Source organism: Rhodamnia argentea, chromosome 10, assembly GCF_020921035.1.
Source record: "Rhodamnia argentea isolate NSW1041297 chromosome 10, ASM2092103v1, whole genome shotgun sequence".
Classification (NCBI taxonomy): Eukaryota; Viridiplantae; Streptophyta; class Magnoliopsida; order Myrtales; family Myrtaceae; genus Rhodamnia; species Rhodamnia argentea.
The window spans coordinates 20054187-20064127 of record NC_063159.1 but is presented as its reverse complement, the minus strand read 5'-3'; the positions used below and the strand labels follow the sequence as shown (position 1 = coordinate 20064127).

The following is a 9941-nucleotide window of genomic DNA, read 5'->3' as shown; positions in this document are numbered from 1 at the left end:
AAATAGATGAAGGGAAAAAAGGGCAAGGGCCTATAGGACTCTCGTTGCCGCTACCCATCATCGCACGGAAAGGGCCTGTGATGGTGAAAAGAGGGTTGGTCGGGCTCTGTCGAGTAGTTGGCGACCCCGGTTGACCCGTAAGGACCGACCAACCCTCGTAGGCGATGGTGGGCAGCGGCGACTAGGGTTTTGTAGGCTTTCGCCCTCTTTTGCCTTGATCTTTTTTCTTTTTCTAATTTATTTTTAATCTAAATTTAATAATATTTAATTTAAAAATCAAATTTGAATCAAAACATGTTAGCACTACGTAGAAAAGTGAAATAATGGTGAAAAAATCATGTTAGCATTTTTCGCTAGTCAAGTTGGATAGAATTAATAGAAGAACTTGATGGTACTAATTTGATAAGTTTTAAGGCTTAGTTGGATTTTTTTGAAATTTTTAAAGACTCAATTAAACTATTCGTGATAAGTTTTAGTATTTTCGCTGCTCTTTGATTCCGTTACATAATCTTGTAGTTTCTCCTCGCTCTATCTTCTCCTCATGTAATTTGTCGGTCCCGCCATTTTTTTCTCTCTCTCTAAAAATAAAAGTTGCACGCTCTATCTCGTCTTTTTCCTTTGTCATGGCTTCTAGTCCCTCCCTCCATCCCTCTCGTTCCTTCATCTTTTCCTCGTCTTTTTTTTCCTTTCTCTTCTTCTCGCACGGCCGTAGCGCTAGGTCTAATCTCTGTTGTAGAGTTCCCGGGGCCATGACCGCAGTAGCTGCCTTGGCCTAGCGCAGTAGCAGAGCTCCGGCGGCCATCTCAGCTCTATGACGATCTCAAGTGGCTGGTCGTGGCCCTGGTGAGCACAAAGCCCACCTTGTGCCGCACGACAAAGCCTCAACCTTAGACCGCCAGCTCGGCCATTGCCTCGGGCTGCAAACGAGCTCGGCGCAAAATAGAGACGGGCTCGCCGAGAGAGGGGTGTCGATGATAGGGTCCTTTATTCTTGATTTGTCGGGGGTATTATATTGTCTCGCCCACTAAACTCCGTTTATTTCACAATAAGTCTTCACTTTGAAGAATGTTTTCCTAAGAAAAGGAAACTCATTTTTCAAAGTGATATAAAAATATAATATTAGGATTTTTTTTTCCCGGACCGCTGATTTTCAGTCAAACAAACATATTTCGCGAAGTGTTCGTTCCAACCTCACCCTTTGCTCGGAAGCAGGGTCTGTATTATCGAGAAAATACTTCACATTATCTTTTATATGACATGGTAGTAATGACATGGTGTAACTCATCAATCGCCATGACCCGAGTGTTGTGAATCACATCTCCCTCAGCATGGTGACCAGAACCAATCGCCACTGTATGAACAGGAAGAGTGAGGCAGAGCGGCCGGAGGACGTCACAACTGGCAAGACCTTGCCTTTTTTCCTACTGATCTTTCTCAACTTGTGAGGTCACCCTCGCTCTTCTCGACAAATCCCGGTTAAGCAATATACATAACCCTAAGCTCAAGTTTAATTAATATTAATGACTAAAATCCAAAAAATTTGTCCTTTAGGTCACTCAAAACAACTGTAAAGTCTTTTTTTTGGTTGATGAACTTATTACAGTTGACAATATTTACCAGCATCATGCAGAAAGAGCTTGAACTGTAGACACAGGGAAGCTACTTAAACAAGCAGAGTCAATAGATCTGGCTTGGTGACACTCCACTCCCATCACCAAGCCCAAGCATTTCGGTCTTGTTCATGATGAAGTTTTGCTTGATTCCCTCGGAGGATTTCCTCATCAAAGTTGCCTCCGCAGAAGAGCAACACGGCAGGAAGTCTTTCCCTTTTCCCAATCAATCAAAAACTGATTTGACTCGGAACGGTGGTGTGAATTTGCACGTCTTTCCTGAGAGTTTGAAGCACGGGGAGCCCGTGAATCCGGCCATCCGGGCGAATGCACTGGTCTTGAAACCATGTCCGATTCTGACTGTTTTTATCCGTAGAATCTCCTTCCCGACCGGGGAACCTTTCCACATAGGATAGACCAAATGGCTGATGCAAGTTATCTCGTCGAAGACCTTAGCTGGTCTCCAATGAAGAAAATTGAGTAGGGTTGAGCAGTTTCAGAACTGTCCAAATTCTGTTGGAAATCTAAAACCTGCTTGTTTGTTAGAGCCAATTCTCTAATTTTTGGAATTTAAAAGCGTGACGACCAAGATCTTGGCAGCGGGCGCAAGAGGAGGGATGGCAGGGGAGGCTGCGCTTCCGGCCTAGACGTGTGCGGGGCATGGTTAAGCACATATATCTTGTCCCACATCACCAACGGAAGAAGTTCTAGGCCAGTTGATAAGATTTGGAGTTCTTTTTTACTCCGTATAACGGGTTTAAGTGAGCTCAAAGCAGATACTATTACATAGTGGCAACTCGATGCTTCTGCTATCCCGCATACCCTTAGGTTTTATTATTAACCATAGAAATCATAGCAATGCTATGATATTATAGAACAAATTTCTATTTCGAGAATAGAAATATCGTTTCGGAATAGGAAAACAAAAAAAAAAATCTATTCCCATCTAAAAATTGATGTAAGGAATAAAATTGAAGACGACACTGCTCGACATCCAACGGAAATTAAGGAAGACCATCTCTCTTTTCAGTCCACGTGTACGGTAGCCCCTTTGCAATCCAATTCGAACATCTGGTCCATGTATTTTCGTGGACTGCACTAACGGGAGACACCCTTGAGGCGAGACGAAAGCTACACAAAATACATTAACTACTCCAACGGCAAAACGCCAACCGACGGCGCACTCATTGTTCGATAACCAAACCGTCGCTGTGTCCAAGAATTCTCGTTCGCTCGAATATCTTCGGATCAAGTGGATGGAATCTAAAACGAAAAGAGAAAATGAGGAAATCGGCGAAAAGATAGCCATGCTTCCTGGATTGAAGCAATCTCCCGGACATTCCACAGAGATTCCTTCGGCACTGTGCGGTTCCCATTCCCCTACAGCATTTGTTCATACACGAGAAAGGTGTCGGGGTAGCAGCTCCGCTTCGTTTTGATAGAGTCTTCTTTCTAATTATTCCCGTTCAAGAGATCTCGGAGAAATATCGAAAATTTTTATTTGATATTTCTATTCCGAGACTTTATCGTATGCCGGAAGATTTTTGCCGCTAGCCATTAACAATATTGCGGGGACAAATAATTGCTTAAAAAGAGTGTTATAATGACTTAAAGTCTGATTTCATTTGTTCACATCCGAACGTTATATTTTCCGATAGAAAGTTTCTAAGCTCACATAATCTAAAATGTACGGTAATTTGAGAAGCATGACCAAGAGCATATTTAGCTTAACTGGAAAGTTGGGTCAACCGAATGTCGGGTTAATCTTGGGTTCGCGTAAATTGCACGAGTCGCCGAAGCAAAACCGATAACGTGGCACCAATTACCAATTTGATTCTTAGATTATTATTATTATTATTATTATTATTTTTGCCAGTTACGTCCTCTAGCGAACCCAATCTAGAACTCGACACGATCATCCATCGTCATGTGATTAGAACGAAAAATATCTGGCCCAAAGAGGAGAAAAATAATAAATAAAGCACAAGTGGCCTCGACTAGAAAGGATCAAGTCATGAAAGAACAACCTTAATGATAACAGCCACGATTTTAATACTGCTAAGGCTGAGTAGACCCGTGGGCTCCAAATCGACCACTTGCCAAACGGATGGACCACACGTCTCGTCGGGGCATCCCGTGCTGCCCGAAATTGACATCGACCAATCGCGGAGCGCGCGCCGGGGAATATAAGATTAGCGTTTTAAAAAATTGCTCTAATTGTCGATCCCCTACCCAATGGGAAGGCGACACGTGGAGCTTCGCGAAGAATAAGCACCCACGTTTTCTCGTCCAATGGAGGAAAAAGCTTCTGCCCGGAAAAGTAAGAAAGATGAGCGGCGCCCCTAAATATCCTCCACGTGTCGCGAGACTGTCCATGAGATCAGTGTCAGCGCTCACCCCAAAAATATCTCCCCCTAAACAAGTAATTTCCAGTTCGACCAAACAAAAAAAAAAAAGAAAAAAAAGTAATTTCCAGCCCCCACGTCCCGCCACGTGTCCAATCCCTCAAAAATATCCCGAGCACCACCACAAGTCCTCCCCCCAACCTTTTTGACCTCACAAAGAGGAAAAAAGAAAGGATGGATGGAGAATTTTTCATTTTCATTTTCCTTTTTTTTTTTGGGGGGGGAAGACGACCTACCAACCACAAAACCAATGAGTCTCTTCCTTTTGATCGCTTAGCTCGGGGCTCCGATAGAGCGATGACGTGGCACTCCACAGCCACACACATGATGGGCTCGAGATATTTTGCGTGCGCGCATTTAGGCGAGATATTTCTTGCCTTTGGATCTTGAGGCTGTTAGCGGTGGACCCGGCGTCCTCACCGTCCGATCTCCGCCAGACTTCGAAGATATTTTGAGTGCCCTCTCTCTCTCTCTCTCAGCTAAAAACCTCCCATTGCCGGAAGGGAGGGAAAAATAAGAAGAAGGAAAGGGCGAAAAAAATAAAAAAACGAAGGAGGTGATTTCAGTTTCGGTTCTTCTCCATTTTCTTCGTCGTGTCGCGACGTGAAGGGGAGCTGAGGGAGATATGGGGGAGGTGGTGGTGAGCAGCGACGGCATGGAGGCGATGATGGAGGAGGGCGGCGGCGTGGTGACGGCTGTCGAGGCGGCGGAGAAGCACGCGGGGAGCCCGAGCGGAGTGGTGAAGTGGGAGAGGTTCTTGCCGAGGATGGTGCTGCGGGTGCTGCTCGTCGAGGCCGACGATTCCACGAGGCAGATCATCGCCGCGCTCCTCAGGAAATGCAGCTACAGAGGTCGGTTTTGGCTCTCTCTCGCAGCTCGCGATTTCTCTTATGGTGATTGCTTCGTTTGTTCTGTCTTCTGTGCTGTTTGGGAAGGTGGATTGCGAAATGATAATGAAGAAGGTCGATGTTCGGAGTTTAGTTCGGTAGGTTTTCCAATTATAGTAAGTTGAGATCGAGGAGTGGTGTTGATACTGTTGTAGGCTCTGAATCTATGCTTTTGTGCCTAGCGGTTTGACTTCTTAGGCAAATTCCCGTACAAGTCATGGGGTAGTGTCTCAATGACAGTATCGGAAACCGCGTACTCTGAGTCCATCTCCTTCAGTTTGCGGCTTTTGGAAGAATGGTTTCCTAGATCTTCTATCATTTGTCACGAAGGGTTTCTATTCTGGTTTACCAATTATGCGTGTCCTTTTCCTTGTATGGAACATCATTTTTGGCTTTCTTCTAGGCAAGGAGCCCTTTGTTGGGTTTGATTGAAGGGTTCAGCTTGATGTGAATCGTCACATGTTGTCTGTTGTTGATGCACCTTGTGAGTTGCTTGCATCCGCATTCAGAAGAAGAGGTGAAGTAGAAAGTATTCTGTGTATATGATTAAGTGCATCAAAGAGGCTGATTACTCTGAAATCAGGAATACATGGTTTGTCTTGTGCCATGTTTCGTAGTGCTTATCACTGCCTGCACCAACCAAGACATGCATTAATAGGTTATGATTTGGTTTAAGCTTTGGACGCCTTGTTAATGTAGACTTGTTCTGTCTGCCCTAAAAGAGGTTAATCAATCAAGCTCCAACTGTATGTTTTATGCACAGATTCCTAGAACTCAGGTCTAGAATTCCCTTTTGTCTCTATGCATTTTAACACGTCAGCCCTCATAATGGAAGTGACTTTATCCTTTTGTTGAGCAGTTGCAGCTGTTCCTGATGGTTTGAAGGCCTGGGAATTACTGAAGGGAAGACCTCACAACATAGATCTCATATTGACCGAAGTGGATTTGCCATCAATATCTGGATATGCTCTTCTTACTCTAATCATGGAGCATGATATATGCAAAAATATTCCTGTCATAAGTACGTCTGACATATCTATACATGGCAGATTTATATTCTGTGCGGGTGCCGTGATCCAAAATGATATGTTTATTATTCCATTGTCATTTTGCAGTGATGTCCACACAGGATGCTGTCAGCACAGTGTACAAGTGCATGCTGAGAGGTGCTGCTGACTATCTCGTCAAGCCTATTAGGAGAAATGAATTGAAGAACTTGTGGCAACACGTGTGGAGAAGACAATCCGTAAGCCTCCTAACTTGCTTGTTCAATATTTAGATCATTTAAGATTATTACTAACAATGGCTTAGCATTTTTCCATCTCATTTATATGTGTACTTCAAAGTTATTGCTTGTTGTAGTGAACCCTGATTTCTTTACTGTTTAATCAGTCAACTGCCAGTGGAAGTGGCCGAGAAGATGAGACTAATGCATTGCAGAAGGTCGAAGCAACTGCTGAAAATAATGCTTCAAGTAATCATTCGAGTGGGTACATGGCTTGTGTCGAGAGAGACAAGGAATTAATTGAGAAAGGAAGCGATGCTCAGGTTAGTATCCACTCCCACGTCGAGGAAGCACACTTCCTCGCTAGGAGGAATAAAAGCACTGCCTGTGCAGTCAATGTGATTTTCTCTATAAAATTTACTGGCAGTCTGATATCATATATGCAAATTGGAGTTGCTTTTATCGTTAATATCTAACTGCAGATCCACTTTGCTTTTACACTCCATGTATTAATAATGAATCAGATCCACTTTGCTTTTAAGTTCCATGTATTAACTATACATTTGCTTTCCTTCTCCTGTAGAGTTCTTGTACAAAGCCAGACTTGGAAGCTGAGATTACAGAAACAGAACAGGTGCCAGATTTTTCTCGGCCTGGGTGGGACAAATCTTCCGTGAATGAGAATAAGGTAGCAATGCCTGAAGAGAAAGTGAAATCAACTCAGGAAGAACTTGTCTTGCAAGATGCTGCTGCTGATGGTATGCTATTCGCGACGTCATCATTTTTGTTTTGTTGCATTTAATTATTTAACAGAACACCTGACTCTCCACATTCTTTCTGGAAAAGCAGCTATTGTGGATGCTCGCAAAAGTTCTCATGCTTTGACTCAGATCAAGGATGCCAGATCTGAAGTTCACAGGGGGGATGAAAATGCTGTCAGTGATGGGTGTGGTGATAATGATGGAATAATGAATTCATATAGACAAGCGATTAACTTAATTGGAGCATTTGAGAATAATTCAAATTTCTGTTATGTTGATTCTCCATCCAATTATGGCACGAGACAGTCAGACTTATCACCACATCTGGATCTTTCCTTGAAAAGATCTGATCCTAGTGCGTTTGGGAATCAAAAAACTGAAGAGAGGCAAACACTTAGGCATTCTGATGCTTCGGCATTTTCACGGTGAGTTTACTTTTCTTGTCGGGCATTATAATTTTGGTTATGGGGAATAGATTCGAGGATGCAGCTGGTCTGTGGTGCAATTTTCTGTTAATCAGTTCCTTTTCTTTGCACATTTAGATGCTCTCTCTTTAGTAGGATTTGTCATCTTCAGCTCAGTTTGGAAGTCCAAATGCAGGTATGTGAACAAATCTTCACAACCCTTGCGGCCACAGTCAGTTCAGCAGATGGAACATGGAAGTGACCCTGATAAAGAGGCTTTGCATGTTGTTGATGATAGTAATCCCGGCACTCCTGTTCCTGTTCAAAGCATTCCAAAAAGTATGATTGCATCGGGAAGCACTCAATCTAGGCAATCCGAATACTTCCTTTCGTGCCCTCAGCAGAGTGGTTTTCCGGCTCCCATTCCGGTGAGAGGTGTCAGGTTTGACAATCTAAGCACAGATTATGGTTCTCTGTTTCCTCGAATATACTGTGGGCAATCAGTTCCCTCACCAGTGCCAAGTCCGAGTACTGCTGGCCAGCAAGATGCTTTCTTCCGCGCTGAATCTCTTCATCAGTCAAGTTGTGAAAATAATAATTGTGATCGCATACTGAACCGCCTCGATCAAAACACAAGCAACTCCTCCAACCAGAGTAGGTACAAACAAGAGTTTAAGATTGATTCGTTGGAGGATCGAGGACATATTTCGTCGGGTACAGACAGGAGTGCAACTAGCAGCTTCTGCAATGGCACATTAACTCGTCTTAGTAGTCTTGACTGTGGAAGTATCTCTGGAAGTAACGGCAATGTGAACCAGGCCTCTGCAACGAGGCATGCTGGTGAGAGCATTGGTGGAGATAGTCTTGTTTCCCAAGATGGAAGCTCTCGACAAGCTACACAAAGAGAAGCAGCTTTAGCGAAGTTTCGCTTGAAGCGAAAAGATAGATGCTATGAAAAGAAGGTAAATACTTTTACTTTGGTCCTTCTTTTGCAATAGTACGAGTAGTCATCATATTTGCCTACTTGAGCCTATTTCCTTATGTTGTGAGACAAATGTTTTAACTTAAAACTGATGGGTATCCAATAGGGATTTAATATGTCGAAACTGTATCTCAGGCCTTGAAATTTATTCCTTGTGGAGTTCTGCAGTATGAGTGTGAAAAATTGCGTATTTTTAATAGTCGCGTTGAACTGCAGTCAGCACAAATTTTGTCCGTTGCTCTTTCCAACAGCCTTATATGTGGTCTTGTTCTGCCTAGAAGTCTTGTGATTTTTCTGTCTCCTCTTCATAGAAACTTCAAAGGCCATAATGAGATCTTGGAGATTTACATCTTTTTTCGAGCCTTGTGACAGAATTGAATGAATGGTTTCTCAAGCCTTGAAATTTTAGTGGCAGCATGCTGATTTTGAAATAATTTGGCTTCCAAAATGGAATATGGATTTCTGAAAAACACTCTTATCAAATCTTTGATAGGTGAAAGTGAAACTCAGAATGGACGTGGATCTTTTTTAGCAGGTGTTACATGGTTGATCTTTTTTCTAATGGAAATTGGACATCTGCTCATCTGGCTAGTTAAGAGTTAATTAGGTCGTATTGCTCAAACTTAAGTGCATGATGGTATTTTATTTCAGATCAATCCTTTGGTTTTGCATGTTTTATAATCTTAATAATCACAAAAATCAAAATCCCACCTAGTATCATTTTCCAGCATGTAGACTTAATTATGCTGCTGTCCCTCAGGTTCGGTATGAAAGCAGAAAAAAACTTGCGGAGCAGCGTCCTCGAGTGAAAGGACAATTTGTACGGCAAGTGCTTGCAGATCCTGCACTTGGAGAAACCAATCCTTGACATGGAATCCTATCCACACGCTCAACTGAACAATCTGCTTTCAAATGGGGGCCATGGTCTCAAGGTTAGCTGAACCAAGACGTGTTTTTGAAGAACACTGCACCCATTTGTGATTGCTTCGCTTAGTAGTGGAAGGACTTCCCAGGATGCGTCTTCTAACACCTTATTCTCACCCCTCTTTTGTGGATAGAGAACAAAGTTATCACTAGGATTCATTGTATCATAGCACTAAGCAAGTCCTTTTCCCTTGTTTTTAGCTCTTTGTTTTGTGAGGTATTTGCATATATGTTGTATTTAATCAGATATGCAGGTGTCCTTTTTTGGCAGAAGTTAGGAATAGGTTCCTCGTATAAACAAATTGTGGCTTGTCGACTGGCTGCCGTTTGACACGGTATATATAGCTAGTGTTTATGTTTAATACTGCAGACTCGGTGCTGCCCCTTTGTTTGCTTCCGTGGTACATTTTAAGATGCGTCTGTCACATAGATTTGGTCCTCCATTTGGGTCAGGAGAGAAATCGAGGCTCCACTGTATCTCTAGTGAATTGGCTGTTACTGCATCTGATCCTTAGTCAAGTCATCAATGTAGAAGGGAAACTTGAGTTCAGGCCATCGAAAGAATGATTTCGAAATCAGCAACTGAAATTTTCACGGGCACCGACTTAAGTTCAGCCTAAGAACTATTCTTCTTCTTCTTCTTGTCCTCCTCCTGCCCATCGAAAGGTGAATATTGATTCGTATCTCTCGACCGACCGAACACGATGGACCTTTATTTGGTGGGAGAGTCTCAGCATAATCAA

At 43.0% G+C, this 9941-nt stretch overlaps 1 protein-coding gene across 3 annotated transcripts; it reads left to right on the top strand.

Moving 5' to 3' along the window:
• Positions 1-4516: 4516 nt before the first annotated feature.
• Positions 4517-9567, top strand: LOC115742265 (two-component response regulator-like APRR9). 3 transcript variants are annotated; one of them, XR_007196698.1, is made up of 9 exons: positions 4517-4866; positions 5762-5923; positions 6018-6148; positions 6295-6450; positions 6711-6885; positions 6977-7313; positions 7489-8254; positions 9035-9198; positions 9278-9567. XR_007196698.1 is itself a non-coding variant. In XM_030676447.2 (8 exons), the coding sequence occupies exons 1-8, from the start codon at positions 4641-4643 to the stop codon at positions 9140-9142; spliced, it is 2061 nt and encodes a 686-aa protein (XP_030532307.1). In that variant the 5' UTR covers positions 4518-4640; the 3' UTR covers positions 9143-9567. The 3 variants fall into 3 exon arrangements, 1 of the variants encoding a protein (XP_030532307.1); XR_007196697.1 differs by having other exon boundaries at positions 4518-4866; positions 9035-9195; positions 9274-9567; XM_030676447.2 differs by having other exon boundaries at positions 4518-4866; positions 9035-9567.
• The last annotated feature ends 374 nt before the right edge of the window (positions 9568-9941 follow it).

Bases quoted from the DNA above. Each gene is read 5' to 3' on its own strand.
- LOC115742265 (XM_030676447.2), top strand. From the start codon at position 4,641: ATGGGGGAGGTGGTGGTGAGCAGCGACGGCATGGAGGCGATGATGGAG. The intron at 6,149-6,294 runs GTAAGCCTCCTA...CTGTTTAATCAG, and splicing joins ACGTGTGGAGAAGACAATCC to TCAACTGCCAGTGGAAGTGG. The intron at 7,314-7,488 runs GTGAGTTTACTT...GTCCAAATGCAG, and splicing joins GATGCTTCGGCATTTTCACG to GTATGTGAACAAATCTTCAC.